This window comes from Gekko japonicus, unplaced genomic scaffold (genome assembly GCF_001447785.1).
Source record: "Gekko japonicus isolate JY-2015 unplaced genomic scaffold, Gekko_japonicus_V1.1 scaffold83, whole genome shotgun sequence".
Classification (NCBI taxonomy): domain Eukaryota; kingdom Metazoa; phylum Chordata; class Lepidosauria; order Squamata; family Gekkonidae; genus Gekko; species Gekko japonicus.
Genome location: NW_015168655.1, coordinates 160,936 through 184,867, shown reverse-complemented (window position 1 = coordinate 184,867; position 23,932 = coordinate 160,936). Strand labels below are relative to the sequence as shown.

Below are 23,932 nucleotides of genomic sequence, written 5' to 3'. Positions count from 1 at the left end.
CCTCCGCACCCCAAACCCTGCCCTCCCCAGGCTCTACCCTTCAAATCTACAGGTATTTCCCAACTCAGAGTTGGCAACCCTGTAACTGGCTATGAAATCGCTTTCCAGATCCTAGGAACCCAGAAGACATGGCATAGGAGGAGGTGCTTTTCTACCTTAGCTGCCACTGCATAACCCCAAATCAACATAAGTCAGGGGTGGAAGGAACCATACCTGTTACCATGAGGCCGTCCTCCCATACTACCCTCTTGGGGCAGCAAAACGACTTGAGACAGCCCTGCCTTATAGCTAAGCAGAAGGAAATAAACATGGCTTGCCTCTCTCTGTTTTCCCCTTCCTTCTGTCGCCCCACCAGCCACAGTCGGGACACTCACCTGGCGCTTCCTTCTAGAGTTCGTTGTATTTCTTCCCACAACAGGCCGTACTCTTAGTATAATATAAACAGAATTGCAGAAATCAGATGGTAGCATAATGTTATATCTCTAGTGTTAGCACCACTGAAAGCTGTCAACACTTGAGCTGATAGTGCCTTAAACTAACATCTTTCATCCTATAACACAACCCTTTACAGAGTTACTCCAGTCTAAGCCTATTGATTTTAGTGGGCATAGATGGGCATAGCTATGCACAGGGTTGCACTACTAGTTACATTTATGTAGGGTGTATTTAAAAATGGCATTCAATGTTTCTCTTTCTACAACCTCTGACGATTCAATGCTTATGTAGATTTGTATCACTAAACACAACAAGATGTTTAAGTAACCATACACAGGCTTGGGCTGACCAGCATTTTTCAGATTTTTTTACCTAATAAATTTTTGTTATGAACTTATGCTTCAATATTTAGATATAGTTCTACTGTCTGTAAAAAAAAATACTGGAACACAGTAGAAATATGTACACCTCTTTCAGTGAATGGTACATTATTATTTTTTTAAAGCATCGGCCAAACAAAATATTCGCAAAATTTCATTTGAGGAAGCGTTGGAATTGCTGGGGACAGGCTTCCTGCGTGGGAGTTCAGGATTTCTACGAGCCAGTGGTGATATACTAAAAGGGACCAGTTCAGTCAGCAGGGATGTTAGAGTTGGAGTCACACAGGTTTGGCATATGTTTTTTTATATATATACTGATTATGTCCCTTCTAATATTTCCCACTATTTTACCCACATGCTCATGGTAGCTTGATTGTTAATGTTTTCAAACGGTTGACAGGAGATTGCTGTTAATTTTATTTAAAAAGTCCTATCACAGTGATGAAAGCATCATAGTTGCCTAGTCCAGGTGTGATTTCAAAAATGGATATTTGAATAAAATTTTTAAACACAGAGTTGTTTCAGTCTAAGGCCATTGACTGTAATGGACTTAAAAGCATAGTTACTGTGCTTAGGATTGTATTGTAAATTGCTTCCCACCATTAAAAGCAAAGTCTCTTTTTGTAAGAGGAATGCTGAGCAGTTTGCAATGTTATGTACTTTCAGATACCACAAAAGCAGTCCAAGTTATCTGGTCTCTCTTTAAACATGTAATTGTTCTTAGTCAGTGTCTGAAAGAATTTGTCCTTGATCAAGCATGCAGAAGCAACTTGATTGGCCCTAGAGTAACCTTTCAACATTTTTCCTCATCATTTACTGTTGGGGCCAGTTGCCTTGCTCTCAATAAGTCATCAAGATTATATATACTATTTATAAGTGAAGTAACTCACAGAACAATTTATATTTAGCAAGACAGTATCTGAACACGTTCTGTGACAACGTCAGTTGTAATGTGTGTTAAATTTATGGGATTGCTTTTGGTAAAATGACACAAATCCAGTAGGAAAAATAAGAGAAGGATTTGCCACTTACTAATTTTTTTATCCTTCAGAGAGATACCACATCTAAACAGCAGAAAGCTGCAATTTGTTCTTTATTATCTTAAAAATAGAGTTAACTGGATCATTTTTGGTTCAGAATCTGTAGCAGATTGCTGGGGAGAAAGTCTTAGAGTTGTTTCTGTTGCTAATGGTTGGCGGGGGGGGGATGTTGTGTGCATTCACTATCTAGAGGTGGGCGGGTGAATCTCTTCCATTATCCCCAGAAGATGAGTGTTCAGCAGAAATACAAAACCCTGTCCTCAGAAGATTCATTTTTTCCTGAAAGATGGATTCATGTGATAGCTTTCCTATATTATGTTGGTAGTGAGTTTCCTGGAATGTGCCTCTGGAATAATTGGCTCTCTCTATATAGTCAGACATAATACTGTCTAATTAGAGATCTATTTTCTTTATTTTCAAATAAAATGATAGGAAAATGTATTAAAATAAATTATAAAATTGGAGGGATTGGCCTCAAAATAACTCTCTTTTAATAATTAGGACGATACTCAGTGTGTGCCTACATTTTTATGTACTCCCCATTGTGACTGATTCTCTGTGTGCATACAGTATTTATAAAGTAAACCTACTCATTAAGTGTTGGTTAAGGGTTGATATGCAGCAAGATAAATGACCTCAATAGACTTGTGAAGCAGCTGTATATTCTGCCTTTCTGTTGTGATTCCCATGGTTGCAAGACAATTAAACTGCATTTGTGATGAGAAGAAATATTTCAGTAGTTGCAAACATTCTGTAATTAAAACCTACAACAGGGGAAGGGTGCCTGAAAATTAGAAGAGTCCTTGACTCCCCACAAGGGCATAATAGTTCTAAAAATGCATTCATACATTAAATTTGGGTTCCATGTGCAGAATGTTAAGTAGCTGGAAGCACTTGTTCATGAAGCCGAATGTAATGTTTTACGTAACAAAGTATCTGCTGTTTCTCCTACTCAGCAATAAAATAAAACAGCAAAATAGGTCAAATTAATTTGTAAAATAAGATTTGGTTTATTCTGCTGCTGTTTTAACTGAAAACAGTTTTTTCAGCATAAATTCTGAATTTGGCAAATGAAGTACATGTTGTGCCTCTTTTTCCATTTTATGCTTTAAACATGTTGCCTTGTAATCATGGGGTTAATTATAGAAATCTTTAGCAGTGGCTACCTGCATGATGAAACTAAAGTTTTATAACTGGAAGTATGCATGGGTGTTTTTTGTGGGGTTTTTTTTGATGTTTTTGATTTAAAGCATCTTTAATCAAAACTCTCTTTCAGGCATATGTGGTATTTATCTCCACACTAGGAGGTCTGTGGCTTGAAAGGAATTTCTCAGCCTTGCTTTCCCGTCTTCTAGACCTAGTCGCTCAGTCTCACTCTAAAGCTATTCAGAGTCAGATGGATGTGATCTGTAGCCGCCGGTGTATTTCCTTTATCCTCCGAGCTACTGTAGGAGGCCTTCTTGGGGAGAAAGCTCAAATTGCAACTGCCAAGGAGATCTGTCAAACCATCTGGAAGCTGAAGAAAGTTGTGGGTATGAGATTAACAAGATTATATGCCCCTCTGTCTTTCACCTTTCACCAATGCTTGTATCATTTCGTGATCTACTCAGGAAGTGTATGGAGTAATCATATTTCTAATGCTGATGTAATATCGTACAAAAATGTCACAGAGTTCTCTGGAATTGTTTGGGTTTTTTCAGAATGCTTACTAACCATGCAGTCCTATGCCTGCTTTTGTGGGAGTAGATCTCACAAAATACAGTGGAATTTACTTCTGAGTAAACCTGCATAGAATTGCATTGTAAAACACCTAGCCTTAATTTTAGAGAAGAGTTAGAGAAATATATGGGAAGTAGTTCTAATGGTTGTATCTACCATTACTGCTGCTACCCTGACCCAGAATGGGAAGTTTGTGTTCTTCCACCATTTCTGAGGGTAACTTGCAAAAAGTGCTAAAATGTAGATGGTATACTCAGTAAGTTCTTTTAAAATTATTACATTTAGCTATAGATTATTTTACTGATTGCTTCAGCTATGTCATACCTCTTAGTTCTTATGTGGCCAAACAAAATTACTTGGGTCTTGTATAGAAACCTGGCATGAAACTGTAGTTCATGCAAAGCTAATCACCTGCCACTGTCATCTCAGGTGATGGGCATCAGTGAGTAATGTGTTCCACCAATGTTTTTGTACATCCTCCAGTATTTCCTGGTGAGATTAGGGGCCCAGTGGTTTATAACCAGCACTTCTTATACCAGTACAACTGTTATGCACTGCTGGAAGCTCTTTCTTATCTGCTGTACTGTTAGATTCACTTATTTTGAAATAGCCTGTCTTATGTAGATTTCTGAAGCAGAAGTATCAGTAACCTGTCCAGAATAATTTCCTGTATGCAGATTCTAAGAATGATTAATCTGCCTTGTTAATTAAAGAATAGCCACTGTCCAAACACGCTTGGCTGCAGTTAGCATTTTCATAGATAGTTGTGCAGGGAATCAAGTAGAAGCAATACAAGTTACATTTGGACAACTGAGAAGGAATTAACTTGGCCAAGGCCTGTGTCTAATAACATGATTCAGAAGCAAAAGGGATTTAAAGATAGAAAGTGTTGTAACATGTTTTATCACCCTGTACCATTCAAAATGAGCATCAGTAGCATCTAGCATATGGAATAGCGGTTCGCTCATTAGGTGGCTTCTTAGTGTACGTGCAAATAAACTCCTTTTCCTACACATCAGAGCCAAAATGAATGTCCTTTATTCAGAAGTAGAATTTCTCAAGATGTTGAGAAGGGTTGAAATATTATAAGAACTACGTACTCTGAAGCATGTGTGCACTTATAAAAAATATTTCTAAAAACATTCTAAAATCCATCCCCATCCCCCCAAACCCACCCATGGATGGCGATTTACTGAGGAAAAGTACCAAAAGAACAAAAGAGACACAATTGAAAAATGTGTATTCCCCACCTCACCCAAAGAATCATTGCTGCTTAGTAGTACAGAATACTAAGTTGAGAATGCTGATGATAGTTAATGTGGACTTCAGGCACCCGCTTCAAATGCTAATTAGTAGCAAATCCTCATTAAACATGGTTAAGGTAGGTAGTGACATAAGCCTTAGGTTTGGCTAAGGCCAGTAGGAAAGGACTCCTGCTAGAGAATAAAAAGGCTATAGGAAGGCAGTATAGGATTCTGTAGCCTGCTGCCCTCTTATTTAGAAAGAAGTACTTTTCTCCCTTTCTCACAATACAAGAACTTGTGGGCACTCAATGAAATTGCTGAGCAGTCGGGTTAGAACAGATAAAAGGAAGTAAGTCTTCACCCAAAGAGTGATTAACACATGGAATTCACTGCCACAGGAGGTGGTGGTGGCTACAAGCATGGATGGCTTCAAGAGGGAATTAGATAAACACATGGAGCAGAGATCCATCAGTGGCTATAAACCACAAGGTATACATAGAAACTCTGGGGCAAGTGAGGCCATGTATTCTTGGTGCTGGAGGGGGCAACAGTGGGAGAGCTTTTAGTGTCCTGGCCCCACTGGTGGACCTCCTGATGGCACCTGGCTTGTCTTACTTAAGCATATGGAGCAGAGGTCCATCAGTGGCTATTAGCCACAAGGTATAGCTAGGGGCTCTGGGGCAAGTGATGCTCTGTCTTCTTGGTGCTTGGGGGGGGGTCAACAGTGGGAGGGCTTCTAATGTCCTGGCCCCACTGCTGGACCTCCTGATGGCACTGGTATTTCTGGCCACTGTGTGACACAGAGTGTTGGACTGGATGGGCCTTTGGCCTGATCCAACATTGGCGTCTCTAAACTAAACAAAAAAATACAATAAAGCATCAACATTATTGTGTTGCTAGACGCTGCAATTAGTGACTCCAATGTGGAAACCCGTGTTGGTACTACAGATGTAATCGGAAGCCAGCATATGCTTATATGTGCCCTAGAAGAACTTGGAAACCTCATGCATGGCTTAGGCACTACAGCTGCACCAGTGCTGCAAGATTCTAGTACAGGTAATGAGTGGCATTTCTTTCTGTGTGATTATATCAATATGAGTTTGGCTCCTTGAGCTGTTTGACAGTTTACAAATTCAAATAAAGCATGGTATGAATTGGGTATCTCAGCCTGTGATTCAGGATGTAGAATTACCACAAGAACTAACATGGGAGATGTCAAAGAACCTGTAGGCCAAAGTCCCTCTTTTTTTTTTACTGTTTATTTATAATTTATATCATACATAGCAACATATCGAATGTACTACATTTATCATTACAAGTCACTTCCCCCCCTTCTCTAACCAAACATAAAACTTCCTCCATCTCTTTTCAAATATCTCATATTCTTTTCCTTGTAGAAATACATTTAATCTATCCATCTCAGCTATTGACAACATTTTATCAATCAGGTCTTTCTTGGGGGGGATTTTTTCTCCTTTCCAGTATTTTGCTAATTAAATTCTTGCCCGCAGTAAAAGTGTAACTAATTAGATATTTGTTCTTAGCACTGTAATTACTTGGAAGCATGTTTAATAGTGCTATCTCCGGTACAAAAGGAATATCTAATCCTGTAATATCCCTTAATATTTTATATATTTTAGTCCAATAATTTTGGATTCTTCCACATTTCCACCAGACATGTATAAAAGTACCCACGTTGTTTTTACATTTCCAACAATTCTTATTAGCCTTTCTATAGCACTTAGATATTCGGTCTGGTGTCCAATACCACCTATGGAACATCTTCAAAATATTTTCTTTATATGGAATTGCTCTCATCATCTTTGCTGTGTTCCATATTTTAGACCATTGTTCTATTTCTATGAGATGCCCCACGTCCCTCATCCATGATATCATGGCTCCTTTTACAGTCTCATCTATTAGACAATCCGCTAATAACAAGTTATATAATTTTTGTATTAGTTTATTGTTTGAGGAGAGCCAGATCTTGTCTAATTCGTTGTTATTCTCATAAAATCCTATTTTTGTCTCTGTTAAATCTTGATGTTAATTGTATATTGTCCCACCATGTAAGTTTTGTTTTGTTTTTCTAATTCTTTGTTGGATTTTAGTTTATTATCCTTATTTAACAAATCCTTATGTTATTTTTGTAAATTTGTCTATCAGAGTATGCTTTGTATTAGCCTCTATGGGAGCCACCCAATTTGGTTTTTTAGTATAGAAAATTTTTCTGATTTCTTTCCATATTTTCATTAACGATCCTCTTAGTGTATGTGTTTCAAATGTTTTTCTCGTTTTTTCTTCATCATACCATATGTACTTGTGCCACCCCATCATTAGCTTAAATCCTTCTAGATTCAGTAGTCTAGAATTTTCCAAGAGTATCCAATCCCTAATCCCTCTTAAAGGAGACAGGTTAGGCAAATAAGACGGTTAGAGCAAAGGTGGCAGCATGCTCATGATGAAGTGTCACAAACATCTTAAAGGACGTTCATGAGGGCCTGTGGGATGGCAGTAAAGGCCGCAAAAAAGGATTTCTATGTGACCTCCATTGCATCTGCGAGCTCATGCCCAGTCCAATTGTTTAGAGTTATTTGGTCTATTACGACTCTGCACAGGGCAGACCAAATAGTAGGGAATTGGCTATTGACTGTGAGGCATTTGCAAGCTATTTTGCAGATAAGATTGTGACAATCTGCTAGGACCTCCCAGCCACAATTGAGACAGTAAAGGAACTGGATGCCCCTTGTCCGTCTTCTGGTCTGATATTGGACCACTTCAATTGACTCTCCCAGGAGGAAGTTGACAGGATCCTGGCAGCAGTGAGGTCTTCTACCTGTCTCTTGACCCATTCCCTTCGTGGCTAGTGAAATCTTGCGGGGAGAGCATTCAGGCCCCTCTGGGAGATATTATCAACTTGTCCCTTTCTACTGGGAATTCCCCAGAGGCCCTGAAGGAGGTGGTAGTTCGTCTGCTCTTGAAAAAGACATCATTGGACCTGATGGTCCTGACCAGCTACTGCCCAGTATCGAATCTACCGTTCCTGGGCAAGGTGGTTGAGAGAGTGGTGGCTGAAGAACTCCAGACCTTCCTGGATGACATTTCTGTCCTTGACTCCTTCCAGTCCAGCTTCCGCCCCAGCCACAGGACGGAGACAGCTCGGGTCACCCTTACAGATGACCTCTATAGACATCTGGACTGAGGCAGGTCAGCACTGCTGTTGTTGTTAGACCTAACAGCAGCATTTGACACGGCCGACTATGATCTCATGACCCACTGCCTCGCCAATGTAGGAGTTCAGGGGACTGCCTTGAAATGGTTTTCCTACTTTCTCTATCGTCAGGGACAGAGGGTGGTGCTTGCTGAGAGGGTCACCCCATGGTACCTGCTAGAATGTGAAGTGCTACAGGGGGCAATCCTCTCACCAATGTTATTCAACATCTACATGCGCTCCTTCACCCAGTTAGTCTGAAGCTATGAGCTGGGTTGTCATCAGTATGCTAATGACACCCAGCTCTATCTGTTAAGGGACGGCCATCCGTTTTCCGTTCCTGGAAAGCTGGCTGAGGCATTGGACACTGTGTCTGGATGGCTGTGGCAGAGTCAATTGAAGTTAAATCCATCAAAGATAGAGGTTCTGCTCCTGGGTTGAGAGGTTACAGACATGGGCACCAGGCTCCCCACACTGGAAGGGGCACCTCTGGTGTGAGTCCAGACAGTGAGGAGCCTGGGAGTAACACTGGATGCCTCTTTGTCCATGGAGGCCCAGGTTGCTGCAGTCACCAGATCTTCATTTTTCTATCTTTGGCAGATCAGGCTACTGAAGCTCTCTCTCTCCCTCCAATTCTTAGCTACAGTGATCCATGCAATGGTCACTTCCAGACTTGATTATTGCAACTCGGTCTATGCAGGCTTACCCCTGAAGCTGATCTGGAAATTACAGCTGGTGCAAAATGCGGCAGCGCACCTGCTGATGTCGACACCTGTGTGGGCTCACATTCAGCACGTGCTTTGTCAGCTGCACTGGTTACTAGTTGAGTACCGGATCCGCTTCAAGGTGTTGGTAATAAACTTCAAAGCCTTATACGGCCTGGGACCAAGATATCTAAGGGATACACCTCGAAGAGCTTTACGCTCTAATAATCAACATCTCCTGGTGGTCCCTGGCCCAAAGGACATCCGTCTAGCCTCAACCAGGCCCAGGGCTTTTTCTGCCCTGGCCCCCACTTGGTGGAACATGCTCCCTTTTGGCTGAGGTAGCAGGCATCTATACATGGCCTCCCCGAAGTTGCTGTCACCCACCTATCGGTCATCCATCTATCGTTAACTGGCCATATCCACCTGCATTAATGGGCTGGAATTTTCAACAGTAAGCTGTAACCATTACAGAGGCTATATGAATGTGTAGGAGTGGCCTTGAAACTACTAGGTCCTGTGATGTACCCAGTGCCGATCAATGCCTTCCATCCTTCTTATTTCTCCCTCTGAGCTAGTCAGCTTGACCTTGATTTCCTCAGCATTAATCATTGTTGGATTTTGAACAAGAACTATGAAAAGGCCTAGTGTGTTGACAGGAGGTGCCTTTATCACAAGAGTGTCTGGTTCATGGAGAAAAGATTGTGTATTCATTCTGAGTTGTTGGAGATCATAGTGAATGGTGTTTAGTCTCAGTTTTCATGCTTCCTGTATTTATCTGTATTTTTCAACATCATTTTGAAATTAAGTTATGTTTTGTGAAAACTAATTTAGGGTACATTGTTCTAATTCTTATGAACCTAGGGATCCTCAAGCTTACATATTCACCCCATTCTTCCTTCTCACATTACCAGCTAATCAACTATTACTTTTTGTGGTAAACCATAAATTGCCATTATGCCCAAATGAATAATCTTTTTTTTGTGACTATGGTTGCCATTACATCTGAACTGAACCCTAGTATTAGAATAAATATATACTTTTTACAATCTGTATGCAGTCCTATTCCCACTTGGGAGGAATTCCAACTAAAATTAGTGGAACAGTATATGAATACAGATGTGGTTGTGCCACAAGTTTTTAAAAGAACAGGGTACTCAAATGCAGTAGATCCAGACATGGTATGCTGACTAAGATCATTGCAGTAATTATCACAATTTCTAAGGTTTTCGGTGTTAGCAGCACCAGTACAGGCTTTATCCACTTATTCAGCTCAGTAAGTGTATAGGATAGTACAGTGTTGTAATATAATATTATTATTTTAGATAGTGTTGCCAATGTGCTAAAGGCGCTAAGGTTCTTTGACTTGTGTGGCTAGCCAATAAACCACACAGTGAACACAATCATCCAGGCAGTAAAGGGTAATAAAAAGTATTTATTTGAATAAAGGAGCACCTCACAGCGTGGGTGTTCAGTGAGCAAATACAGAAAGCAGACTTATATACTCTTCTTGCTCCTCCTCACTTTACATCATCACTGACATCACACAGACATGCTCAGTTCAGATTTCTTTGTCTGGCCAGTCATCAATCACATATTTGGCATACAGGATGTTAGTTGGCTGCGTTTTCACTCCTACAATGCAGGTGCAGCTCATTATTTTTGATTTGCAGTCTTGTTTATTCCTTTTGGCATTACTCCCAGACTTATGTTACCTTTGACTGAATCGACTCAGTTCAGTTCATTCTCAGTTCATTCTCAGTGAGGTTCTAAAACACACAAGTAGTTATATCAAGAGAAAGGATTTCTCTCTGTTACAATATATATATACTAGAAATAAGGCCCGTTGTGGAAATAAATACAACGGGATCTAGAAAGAGGCTCTGGGAGAGTGCTCTGGCTTTGGGCAAACAGTGTCAGTCTGCTTTTAATACATGAACCTGGGACCTGCACACCACCAGAATACAGCAGGTTCCATAAGCAACTGACATTCCAACCGGGGGGGGGGGGGGGTTTGGGGGGGGGAATGGCCTGAAGTCCAATCAGCTTCCATATGCAAAAGACCAGGTTGTCGCAGCAGTTGTGGTGTGGGCGGGACCCGGGCTTTGCCTTCTGATTGGTGGCGATATATGCTGAGGAGCAGTGCCATCAGCCATACACTAAGGGAGTGCATTTTAGAATTAGAACTTTGGCACCCACTATTCAATTATATATAAGGAGAGATAACTGTCCTTTTTGACCTAGTTAGGCTCTTCTCTAAAAAGTACAAGATAGAACAATAACTCCTAGAGCTGGCAGTAGTTTCTTTCCAATTAGAACTGCCCACATACACCTTAAACACAGCTTTCTGTTATTCCAGTTAAAAATGCAAACAGAGTATTTTCTTTTTATATTGCAGCATCCCAAGCTAACATAGTCTGGGTTTCACAAACCACTGCATAGGTTTTCATTGTCAGCTATAAACATTCAGAGTTGCTATATAGTACCCTTAAAAACTTAATATAAATGTTGCATAGAGAATACGATTGCACCTCACTTAATTCTATTTCTTGGCTTGGCTGGCGCCCTGCCAGGTCAACTTGACCCACTAATGGGAAATGGCAGAGATTTTAACGAGGTAGAAACACACCTGCAGTTCAAAGAACAAAACTCCCTATTTCTTTGAAGTAGCAGGATTCTGTAATAAATCTTGGACACTTGGCTGAGAAAACAGAACACCTGCAATAATTTTCCAATTAAAAGGTTACATCACAAACCCTTTCTTTTTCTTTGAAACAAGGGCTAGAAAAACATGTATACAGTAGTGTCTAGTGTTCTAAAACAGGTTGTCAACTCTCCAGGAGATTCCCAGAGAATTTCTTCCCAAAGGCTTCTGTAAAATAGCAATAATCAATAAAAATCATTTGAACGCTTGGCACTTCCTACAATAGCATGCACAAAATGGTACAAAAATGAAAATGCCTTCAATATAATGAGAGACAAGACATGGTAGAAAGAAAAGTGAAGTAAGGTAAAAGGGAGAAAGGCAAAGTCTGTAGATTCCTGGGTAAAAAGGGGGAAAATTTAACACTGAAACAGAAAAAGAGAGTAGAATGTTGGGTAGACCAATAGTAGGCAGCTGCAAGGCAGGAGGAATGCAGAAAATGTAATTTCCAAGATTGGTTCTAATAGAGCAATGGTTCAAGGGAGGAAAGAGAAGTGAGAGTGGGGAGGCATTTAATATTAAGTACAAGAAGCAGCACTGACCTGGATAGCCTAGGCTATCCTGATCTCGTTAAATCTTGGAAGCTAAACAGGATTGGCCCTGACTAGTATTTGGATTGATGACCATCAAGGAATACCAGGGTTATGATGTGGAGGCAGGCAATGGCAAACCACCTCTGAACTACTCTTGTCTTGAAACCCTATGGGAACACCATAAATCAGCTGTGATTTGACAGCAAAACAACAACAAGAAGCAGCAGCAATAGCCCATCTAGCCCAGACTAGCCTGAACTTGTCAGAGCTTGGAAGTTAAGCAATGTTGGCTTGAATGGGAGGCCACCAAGAAAAGACCTGGGTTACTATGCAGAGGAAGGCAGTGGCAAACCACCTCTGCTTACCTCTTGTCTAACCCCATGGGAGTCTCCATGAGTTGTTTGCGACGTGACAGCATTTAATTATTAATTACAAGAAACTTAAAGTGAAAATGTAAAGAGATTGCCAGCAAAGAAAATGATATAAAGGAGTGAAATATATCAGGTACGTAGTAGCATTCTGGATTTAGAGGAGAGGCGCTTAAGAGTAGAACAGGGAATACCAACAAAAAAGAACGCTGCATAGAATGTGAGGGAAGTAAAGAGAATGAGGTAAAATTTTGGTGGTGTCCAGAAAGAGAGAGAAGATGAATCATCAACACCAACAAGGGAAAAATGATACTCAGACATATCTATCATATGGCATTTCTTTCTTCTTCTCAGTGGCGGCTCCATACTGGTGGAAAGAGCTCCCGGAGGACATCAGGGCCCTGTGGGACCTTCTACAGTTCGGCAGGGCCTGTAAAACCGAGCTCTTCCACCAGGCTTTCAATTAGGAGCCGCCACTTAACGAGCTACTGAATATCTATTACTGGCACTTTCTTTGGGATACTGGTCTAGTCATACGGGGCCAACTACAACAATCACCATCTGCACTTTATCGTTTGTATTTAATATGCACTTTATATTTTATCGTTAGAATTGTATCTGTTTTTATTGTAAATTATTATTGTACACCGCCTTGAGCTTGCTTGTCAGGCAAGGCGGGATAGAAATCAAATAAAATAAATAAATAAATAAAATTCTACCATGCATTCATGTGTCTGAAACTATCTGCCTGGAAAGAAAAATGTTCTGATTTTGTTAAATTTCTTTGGCTTTTCAGGGGTCTTGGATGCAGTAATTTCCATTATTCTCCACCCCAGCATTTCAGTTCAGCTAGCGGCAGCGTGGTGCTTACGCTGCATTGCTGTAGCATTGCCTTGCCTTCTCACTCCACTTCTAGATCGCTGTATAGAGAGACTTACAGCACTGAAATCTTCCCCAGAAGCAGTGACTGGTTATAGCTTTGCTATTGCTGCTTTGCTGGGAGCAGTAAGGCAGTGTCCTTTGGGAATTCCTCATTGCAAAGGAAAGGTAATTATCAGAACAACATCTTCAATGTTTGTGGCATTGTCAAAGCTGTATATGTCATGTATCATTTAAGGTGGTGAGGGGCTGTGGCTCAGTTGTAGAGCTTTACATGCAAAAGGTCCCAGGTTCAATCTCCAATTAAAAGATTCAAGTAGCAGGTAATGTGAAACATCTGAGACTCCAAAAAGCCTCTGACAGTCTGAGTAAACAACAGTGATACTAATAGACTAATGGTCTGACTCGGTATAAGGCAGCTTCATGTGTTCAACAGGCAACTTTAAAACACATGATTTAAAAATTGTGAAATCTTGGGGGGGGGCAGTGCAAGAGGACCATCTGTTCTTACTACATGCACATTTGTGTGCTCATTTTCTTAGTTATGCACGAGGAACAGAGATGAAGCATAAGTTTTCTTAAGGTGGTGTTTAAGAGCTTACAGTATTTTAAAATGTTCTACTTCAAAGGTATTGTGTTTCTCATTATAACCGTGAAACACAGCCACTAAGACAGTAGATCATTACTGAGTTTACCACATAAAGATTACTTACTTCTTTGATATATCACTCTTCTACTATACTATTTATATAATGAAAAGGAATATTCCTTAGAATCACTTTTAATCATGGAAATTAAAATTTTAAAGTGTATGGAAAAATCCTTGTCTTGAAATGTACTGGATTTATGTTTTCAGAATTCAAATACTATAAGTAGGGGGTTCTTTAAAAAAAAAAAAGATTAAAAAACTATTTTAAGTAATTCAGGGTTTCTATAACCTCATTCTGGTTTATCATTTAGTTCAAATTGGCAGGTTACCATACTTACCTCTTTCCCACAGACATCACAGCTTTGTTAGTGAGAGAGAAAAATGTATGTCTGTGTTCTTAGACAATGCAACTGAAATCTATTTGGCTTTGCCAGGGAAAAGATTTTCTTTTAAAGTGGCTAATTAGAAGTACATCCACCGATCAGTTGCCTCTCTGTTATGGAAACTGAAGCATTCAGGAAAGGAATCTACATGTTCTCTACTCTTGTCTTTCATTGCTGCTTCATTAGGTCAGGAGGGGGCAACTTGCATATCTGGTGTCATAGCTGTTTCTCAGGCTGTGACCCTGGATTCAAGCCCTGACTTTCTGTTCCAGCTAAGAAGCTGTTGTCTGGTTGAAGATGTCAGTATAGACAAAGCTATGTATCTAAATAAGAGGCATAACGAAGTGAGATGACAGCTTCTACTACTTCTTAAAGCAAAGCTCCCCAAAACATAATAAGAAGCAGGCTGTGTTTGGAGCTCTCCTCTAACATAAGAGCAAACACTCTTCAGTTAAGATCCTTTAAAGTCCTTTTTTTTTTTAAGTCCTTGTAATGGACCCCTCATTGGGGTCACCATAGCTGTGACTTGATGGCACTTTACATACACACATAACCTTTTGCAGGAGAGATGTGTGAAGTGACCTCGTGCACAGCATACATAGTTTGGTGGTGGTGAGAGAGTGCGTATAATGTATATACAAATGCATATGTACAGCTCGTCCCACCCAAGTAATTTTGCTTTCCTTAGGTCATCATGACAGTAGCTGAGGATTTGTTGCGTTCTGCATCACAGAATAGTCGGATTTCAGTACAACGAATGCAATCTGGATGGCTGCTGATAGCTGCCTTAATGACGCTAGGTAAGATTATTGACTGAGACCTTTCTCTTTAGTTGAAGGTGTCTGTGCCGCCTTGTGTTTCATAATATATCTGTAATATGAACATGTTGTTCTGTCTCATAAGCTAGTATCTGTTGTAGTTTGGGGAGGGAAGAAATCCTAGCAATTTGTATTGTAGTAATTCATCCAGCTGGTAAATCCTGTCTTTCAAATAATCCTGCAGAAATTAAACTAGGAACACTAGTTGAACTACCTTGGTTATCACTTTTCTGATACATCCCTTTACATCCTACAACTGTCTTGCACACTGTAGAGCCAGGGTCCCCAGCATGTTTGAGCTGGTGGAGTCCTGACACAAGGAGGTAGGTACAACTGCAAAATGGCTGCCACCAGAGTCAGAGTCAACCATAAAATGTCAGGGTTTTGCATAACTCTAATAGTAACTCTTCAACAGGTCAGGTAGAAGCTCTGTTTACCAGGATGCCTTTTACATTGACATTGCTTCAGAATATTTTTTTGCGTGCCCAGTCACTCAGGGAGGACCCATTTGCTACAGTGGCATCTGTTACTGAAGCAGTGTTTCTTTGAATCAGCACAGCCAATCAGATCTCCAGTGGCCAGTCGGAAGCCCTACTGGCCAAAAGCCCCACCTGGCCCTGCCTATTCCCTAAAAATACTTGACAAGTGCCAGGAAGGTTGTTGGTGGGTGCCACAGTACCCATGGGTGCCACACTGGGGACTCCTGTAGACTATATGTGGGTGGATTACATGTTCTAAATAAGATTTTGTATCTAAAATAATGTGTTTCAGTCCTGTATCTTTATATCAAGTGTGTAAGTTACAGTTGGTGCCACCATCTCTCCACCTCCCTTCCTTGTCCAGTTTCTGCACCAGGAACATCTAAATCTTAGAAATGAAATGAGGTATAGTGATGCATGTGATTTGCATAACATTGGTTTTTACACAAGGAGTTTGGCATAAGCACACCTGATTTGTTTTTGTGTTGGAATAGAAATTCTGCATGAAGAATACTACAAACATTGCCAAAAAATTATTCTGAGCTCAAGAATTTAGTTGTGTAAAAGAGTATGTTGGCATAGGTCCAGTTATCCAACAGCAGAAGGAGCATGGTTTTCCACTGCTTTTCCCTCCCTCTTGCTGCCTCATATGATGCTCAGAAAGATGATTTCTGTAGTCACAGGATCTGAGTGAACAATCAGCCAAACGGTTTGGGGGCTGCAGTGAGGAGGTGGTGAAATTGTCACTCCCCCCTCTTGTGGAACTACCAGCTCCACTGATAGAAAAGGAAGGAGATTATATCACCTACTTCCCTGTCCTCACTGCAGTCCCCCTAAACTGCATGCTTGTTTTTTTACATAGGTCCAGTGGGGCTTTAGGGGTCGGCTTTTCTGGGGAGAAGGGAACACAATGGAAATCTGTCTTTGCCAGCATCTTCTAATGATGGATTGCAGATCCAAGCCAGTGTTACCTCAATTGAGCTAGGTCTGCATACTAATAGCCAAGTAAACACAGCTAGAATCCCCCTGATTAGCAGTTTGGGAGAGCAGGCTCTCAGAGGCTGGATTCATTCTTTCTCCTTCTTGCCAAACTGATGCTTGGAGGGAAACTAGCTTCTTTTACTGGGCTGTACATTTGTACTATTGAATGTGCATTCTTTTCGATTACAGCCTTATTGCATGAAGATAGTTTCAGAGGGTAGTTGTCTTGGTCTGCAGTAGAACAGTTAGGTTCGAGTTCTGTAGCACCTTAGAGACCAACAAGATTTTCAGGGTGTCAGCTTCTAAGAGTCAAAGCTCCCTATTGTAATCAGCTTGATTTGAGCCCTACATAATATCACTGCATTAGTACAAATGCTAATTTTCGGCCCCCAAGCATTTCCCCTTTGCTCTAATCAATCTGATGACAATATACTTTGTACCTTTGCACTCTGTACAAACATTCTTTACAACATCCCTCCCATCTTCTGACTGGGATATAAAGACTTGGAGATCTCCATTCCTACCCGTATCTGATACAGGGAGGCTTTTGACTCTCAAAAGCTTATATCCTGCGGTTTTGGTGACTTGAAGCTAGGATGCATCCCATCGAGCTCTTGATGGAGATGTGCTGAGTCGCGGCGGACAGGAGGGGCCCTGGCTGGGTCTGCCCCCCCCCCGGAGTCTTTGTGGGGGAGAGCCTCTTCTGAGGTGATGGCTGATGAATCGAGGCTCTCCCTACCCCGAGAAGTCCTTCCGCTGTGAAGCCATCATGGTGATTAGAGCTGGATGCCGGATGAGGGGACAAGTGATCTAGCATGAATACCCTCCTACAATGACTTAAACATGACCAAACTGTGAGTTAATCGACCCCCTTCAAAAGCAGCTAAAGTCTTTAAGGCAAACGGCATCAACTTATGCAATAAGCGGCAGGTGGGGGAAGAGTTGGGGTCAACCCCCCCCCTCGAAATTGATTGGTCTCTGAATGACAAACGGGGGGAAAATAAGCAAAACTGACCATGAGAGACTGTACCTAAGACCGAAAGGTGCAGAATTATCCAAAGCATTTTCAAATCGTAGAACTTTCAGTTTAAATCCAAAAACTTTCTTCTTATATAAACAACGTCTGGTAGAGGGAGAAGAATGGCGCCGGAAAAGAAACCTCTCACAGGAAGTACTCTACCAACAACTCCCACCCAGACACAGGAAGCAGCTGCAGACTTTACCAATAAGTTGGCGCAGGCACTGCGCCCCCTGCTGGAGCAGATGTCTAACATCAACAGCAAGTTGGATGGAGTCCAAAAGCAGCTGACACAGATGGATAAAAGAGCAAATGAAACCGATAGAGGTATTAAGAAAGTTGAAACAAAAACAAAAGGCATTAAACAAAAGCTGGAGGAAGTGGAAAAAGCAAGAATTTCAGATAAAGGTCAATTGTTGCAGCTTCAAATGGAAAGATCAATGTATGTTCTACGCTTTCAAAGTATCCCTGAACAGAAAGGGGGAAATTTAAAAGAACTTTTAAGTGAAGCGTTAGCACCAATGACAGATCTCAAACAAGATGTATTGTAAAGCGACATGGATTTGACATATTGAACTTACCCAGATTATATCTAGAAAAATAAATTGCCGGGAGAAATATTTGTGAAATTCTCTAAGAGATCTACTAGAGATACTGTTTTGAAAGCTACATCGGGGAAAACCTTGAAAGTTAAAGACAAAGAAGTTAAAATTTTAAAGGACATTCCATTTGAGGTGCAGAAGCAAAGACAGCAATGTAAAGATTTAACCCTTTTCCTTCAGGACAACTCGATTCCCTACAGATGGATTTTTCCAGAGGGACTTGTGTTCAACTATAAGGATAAAAAGAATAAAATTGATTCTGTCCAGAAAGCTAAAGATTTTTTGAAACAGCTACACAGCCCAAACAAAGATGAAAGAAAAACCGAAGACAATAATGAAGAAGAGGACAAAAGCGATGGAGAAACAGAAGACACTTTGAGCAGTTCTAGTAGTACTCCAGAAACCTCAGACTTGGAAAAAGGAGTAGCTGCTCCTAAAACATTTAAAATTAGCCTGAAATATAAGAAGAATAAGCATGGAAAAACTGAAGTTCAATAGAATATAAGGGATGATAAAAACCTGAAAATTAATATAGAAGTCTTAAGATAGCCTAATTTAGAAATTAATTGCTGACATAATGTTTCTATGTTATTATGATAGGATGGATATATAACGATGTAAAACATGCAATATGATCCTTGTCTTAAGTTTTAGATTTTTTCTTTCTGTTTTGGTTTTAGTGATATCCCCCTTCTTTCCCCCACATAGGATGTAGTATATAAAAGCAATAAAAAAGTTATAAAAAAAATAAAAGCTTATATCCTAAAATCTTGTTGGTCATCTGTGTTGGTCTGAAGCAGTATAGCAAATGTAGAGTCCAATGGCACCTTTAAGACCAGCAAAGGTTTATTCAAGGTATGAGCTTTTGAGTGCACGCACAGTTTATCAAATAAAGTGATAAAGTGTGTGTGCACATGGAAGCTCATACCTTGAATAAACCTTTGTTGGTCTTAAAGGTGCCATTGGACTCTACATTTGTTATCCTGAAATCTTTTGGTCTCTAACGTGCTGCTGAACTCCTTATTGCAGATAATTTAGCTAAAATGTTCACATAAACTCTGAGGTTCTTTGGATTAAAATAATGAATTATGTGGTGAAGTGAGATATAGACAAGCTATATTTTTCAATTAACTAATGTGCAAAAAGAATTAAAGAAAGTTGTTAGGAGTTGCAAAAAAATTCCAAAAATTTCAAGATCTAAAATAAATGGTTTAAAACAGGGAAGGATGTGAGGGTTGTATATTGCCCACATCTGTATTACCTATCAGTCCAGAAAGATTTGTGAAAAACTAATCTTCTATAAATCCCAGATTTTTCTGGCTGTTCTTTTGGCTGTTCTGCAAGAGACCATAGGTAATATCACCTGTCTGTTTTCCAGTTGGAACTGGGAAAACTAAGATGAGAAAATCAATAGAACAAAGTTTGAGTCCAAAGTTTGAGAAAATCAAGTAACCAGAGATAACTTTAACTTCAGGTCTTGCTACTGATCACTAATAGTAAGGTCATAGAGCAAGTCAGACTATCTCAGCTGCAGCCTTCAAGCAATTGACATGAAGTCTTTGGGGGGTGCTTGCATAGTTGCTGATTATTATTTTTTTAAATGTAGTTTATTATATTAAAACTGCCAATTTTACAGGTCCTGCAGTTGTCCAGTACCATCTCCCAAGAATGCTGTTACTATGGAAGTGTGTGTTCCCATTGTCTCCTAAAGATTTAGAAACAGAGAAGAGTCGGGGTGATTCTTTTACCTGGCAAGTGACACTGGAAGGCCGCGCAGGTGCTCTCTGTGGTAGGCAGTGTTCACCATGGGGGTTTTTTTTGCCTCTCGTTTTATGAACGTTCAGAAAGCAAACAGAAAAAAACAGGGTAATGGCTTGAATCCTGTTGAAGGTTTCTGTGACAGGGTGATCTTTGCTTATTTCTCCTGTTCTGACTGCAGACCTCATGCTTTTCCTGGAGGTTATTATGGGCTATACCGGAAGGAGGGATGCAAGGAGGGTCCTCCTCCACTTATAGAAATTTTCAGTGGGTTCCAAGCCAGGAGGGTTTTTTCCTTTATTTTTTTCTTTACTTTTCACAATGTTTACCTTAGTGTATTAATCTGACCTGTATATTTCACCAGGACTCACTGCTTCTATCCATCATATTTTTATCTGCCTGTCCTCTAAGGGGCTCAGGCATTATCTATGGTCCTCACCTCATCCCTATGAGGAAGGCTATACTAAAAGAGAGAGAATAACTGGCCCAAGGTCCCCTATCAGACTTCATGGCAAAGTGGAGATCTGAATGCAGGATTCACCAGTCCTAACCTGGCACTACTCTTCACTGGCTCTTGTGAGCCTCAAAAGTGCTAGAAGTACTTTTTGATTTTAGAAATTAATTATTAATCAGACAAGCAGGGTACCTGCTGTGATTTGCGAGGGGTATCTCTTTTCCCCCTCCTGTGCTGTTCTGTCTTTCCCTTCCCTGAAAGCCCCCATCGCCTCTCCTCTTTTCCTGTTTCCTTCTCTCCTTCTCACCCAGCAGCCAACTTACCTTTATCTGCCCCCCTGTCTTCAACATTCCCTCCTCCCCCCTTGTCAGCCTCTACCAGGAAGAACTATGGCCCAGTTGTGTGGTGCCAGCCTCTGGGCCATACCCACCTGCTAAGATTTATGGTGGGCACCTTACTTTCCCCTGCAAACCCATCCCCACACTATTTTCTCTTTCTCTTCTCATGGCAACCCCCATATCCTCTCCCTGCCTCATAGACTCCTTCATCAGCTATTCACCAGCCCACCTTTAATCTGCCTCCCTTGCAAGTCAGATGGTAGTAAGTTGCCTGGTGGTTGTTGCCAGGTCTGGCCCCAATGAGTCCTCCCTCAAAGGCCAAAACAGCCCTGGAAAGGACCCTGCCCCCTCCCCTGCCTTTTATTTGCAGAAATCAAGACTGGAATGCTGGGGAAACTGTTGTGGTTGCCTAGCAATGGCTACTGAAAGGCATCTGGTGTTTCTTTTATCATTTTGGGGTGTTTTTTGAACTCCCAGTGTTTTTTTCCTTTAGATTTCAAGTTTTTCCGCAATCCTGAGATGTTTTTCAGGTTTGTAGAAAGATTTGTCTTGTCTCTTTACGGTTCCAATCTACAGATTTAAGTATCCTCAGATTTGGCTGGGTTGAGAATAGGAATATACAAGAGGGATCTGCAAGGAACTTTCAGGGAGGGAGCATCCTATTCACCCTGCCTTTGCTTCCTCCCCTCTCTCCCACCCCTTCTCTGTCACTCATCCCGCTTTGTTCTTTCTGCCTCACCCCTTTTCTGTCACTCCTCCTCACTCAGCAGTCCATTCCCATGGCTTGGGCCTCTGCTCCTTCTTCCTCCGCCCACCTCCATGGTTGCTGCCTCAGCATTGGGGGGTGTGAGACTGCTATAACCTCTCCCCCACCCTCCTCCAGTGTGGAGAGCAGCAAGGACTCTTCATCCCCCTGTCCACCTCCAGTGTTGCCAGCTTGGTGAGAAACAAGGGGGGGAGGGTCACCTCCTCCCCCACCTTGGTAGAGGTGAGGGCTGTCAGGTCCTGCACTTCCTCTCCTGCCCACCTCCAATTTTGGTGCCGCTTTACTGGGGAGTGAGTGTGTATATGTGTGTAAAGTGTTGCTGCCTCAGCAGCTGGGAGGGCTGGGAGGCCTTCCCCCTGCTCCTCTCCAGTTTCACTGCCTCAGCAGCTGAAAGAGGAAAAAGCAGTGGCTCCTGCTCCTTCTCCCACCATCCTTTTTCTCCTTGCAGGCTCCCTGCATCTAAGGAGCAGTTGTATGCAATGTTCCCTCGAAGGCGGGCAGTCTCCTGAACAGAAATCTTACCCTGTGAGCCAAAAGTGATGCTAGCTTTAAAACTGTGAGCAGGCCGACATTTTTTTAAAAAAATTATTTCAGTGTACAAACATACAAAACATACAGACATATAACATATATACTATTATTATCATTTGTATTACAAGCCATATATTTATATTAAACTTATTTATATTTATATGGAACATACTATATGACTCTTTCAAACTATATTTTAGAAATGATTTATACATCATAGCCATGAACAGTATCATCAAGTTAGCTAAGTCATCCTAGCCTCATGCCTTAGCCTTATCTCCCCCCCTCTTCTAATAATAAAGCATACACACCCTCTGCCTGCCAACTCCAGAGTGATCAGCCATGGTATTTTATTGTAATTAAGAGCCAACACAGAGAATGCTATTTGAAAATCATTAGCCAACTCTGTTCAAATTGGGAAAATGCTACCCCCCAGTGCACCCACCAATTTTCAAACATAAGTGCATTTTAGGAAGAATTAAAAACACAAAATCTGAAGTTGCTAATTTCTTTTCTTTTCTTTAATTGTGAGAACAAGTAATACCATCTCTGATTTTCTCTCTCAAACAGAAAAACAGAAATCACGAAGCATTTTGAAAAATACTGTTAATTGTGATGTTGAAATTTAAGTCTCTCTAATGTTTCCATTTCAGGCCTTTTCTTTAGCTAATGTTGTCACCAATTCCTTTAGGTCAAGCACTGATGCTTCAGCATGTTCAACTGAAATAGCTGCCAGATGGGGGGTTTTAAACAGCCATAACTCCCTAGAAAAATGACCAAATTTATAAAATTACTTTAAGATCAGGAAAGATGGAAATTGGTGTGTGCTTCTAAACCCTGCCCTTCTAAGCCAGTTTGGTGCAGTGGTTAAGAGTGGTGGACTCTAATCTGAGAACTGGGTTTAATTCCCCACTCCTCTATATGCATCCAGCTGGGTGGCCTTGGGCCAGTCACAGCTCTGTCACAGCTGTTCTCTCAGAGGCCTCTCAGTCCCACAGGGTGTCTGTTGTGGGGAGAGGAAGGAAAGGAGATTGTAAGCTGCTCTGAGACTCCAAGTCTGAATAAAGAAGATGTGTAATGCTTGGAGGTTGGATGGCTTGGCCCTGACTTGAGCATCAGAGAGGCTGTTGAACTGGGCTTGTTCCTGGGCCATTTAGACATTCCAGTCAGACTGCTTCTCTTATACACAGAGAAGTCACCCACAGGCATACACAGAAGGGGTTTCTTTTTGTGAGAAACAGCCATAACTGTCAGGAGGCCCTCTTCTGAAAATCTTCTGACTTCTTCCCACAGAGAAAAAATGTCTGCATAACCCCCCCTCCCCCAGTTAGGGATGCCAGCCTTGAGATGGGACCTGGGGACCTCTTGGAATTACACCTCATCTTAACTACAGAGATCAGTTCCCCTGGAGAAAATGAATGCTTTGGAGAGGGGACTCTATGGCATTGTGCCCCCCTCAGGTCCCTGTCCATCCCAAGCTCCAGCCCCAAATCTCCAAGAGTTTCCCAACCTGAAGTTGGCAACCCTGCTCCCCCATCCCCTTCCGGTGGCCAGGGGGAACCTGGCAACCCTATGTCCAGTATTACACAGGGCAGAGCGGTGAGAAGACCAAGCTGGTCTCTGAATGGGTTATTGCATTGTTTTCCTGGTGCCCTGTCTCTTTAAATATAGAAATGAACCCAGCTCTGCACTCCCGTTTAAAATAAAGCCAGGCCACCCGTCCAAGCTCCAGCATGGCCAGGGAACAAAGTGGGTAGCTACCAGGATCCTGGCTTCTTCTGTGTGCTCAACCGCCAGTGCCAGGAGCCACTGAGGGGCTTCTTGCTGCTGCGGTGATGGCAAGGGCACCTGGCCAGAGCCAGCCCCCATGCTAAAGGGATGCAGGAGGGTGGGGAGAGGAGAGGAGGTGAGCCAGGCACTGGAGGGATGGGAGCTGCC

General features: G+C 41.5%; 1 protein-coding gene across 1 annotated transcript in view; it reads left to right on the top strand.

Moving 5' to 3' along the window:
- Positions 1-23,932, top strand: part of HEATR5A (HEAT repeat containing 5A) — a 91,441-nt gene that overhangs the window by 12,785 nt on the left and 54,724 nt on the right. The window contains exons 6-11 of the mRNA XM_015415208.1: positions 941-1,101; positions 3,132-3,387; positions 5,719-5,874; positions 13,135-13,385; positions 14,938-15,049; positions 19,784-19,936. Of these exons, the coding sequence (XP_015270694.1) occupies positions 941-1,101; positions 3,132-3,387; positions 5,719-5,874; positions 13,135-13,385; positions 14,938-15,049; positions 19,784-19,936 (1,089 nt within the window). The remainder of the gene's footprint in view (positions 1-940; positions 1,102-3,131; positions 3,388-5,718; positions 5,875-13,134; positions 13,386-14,937; positions 15,050-19,783; positions 19,937-23,932) is intronic.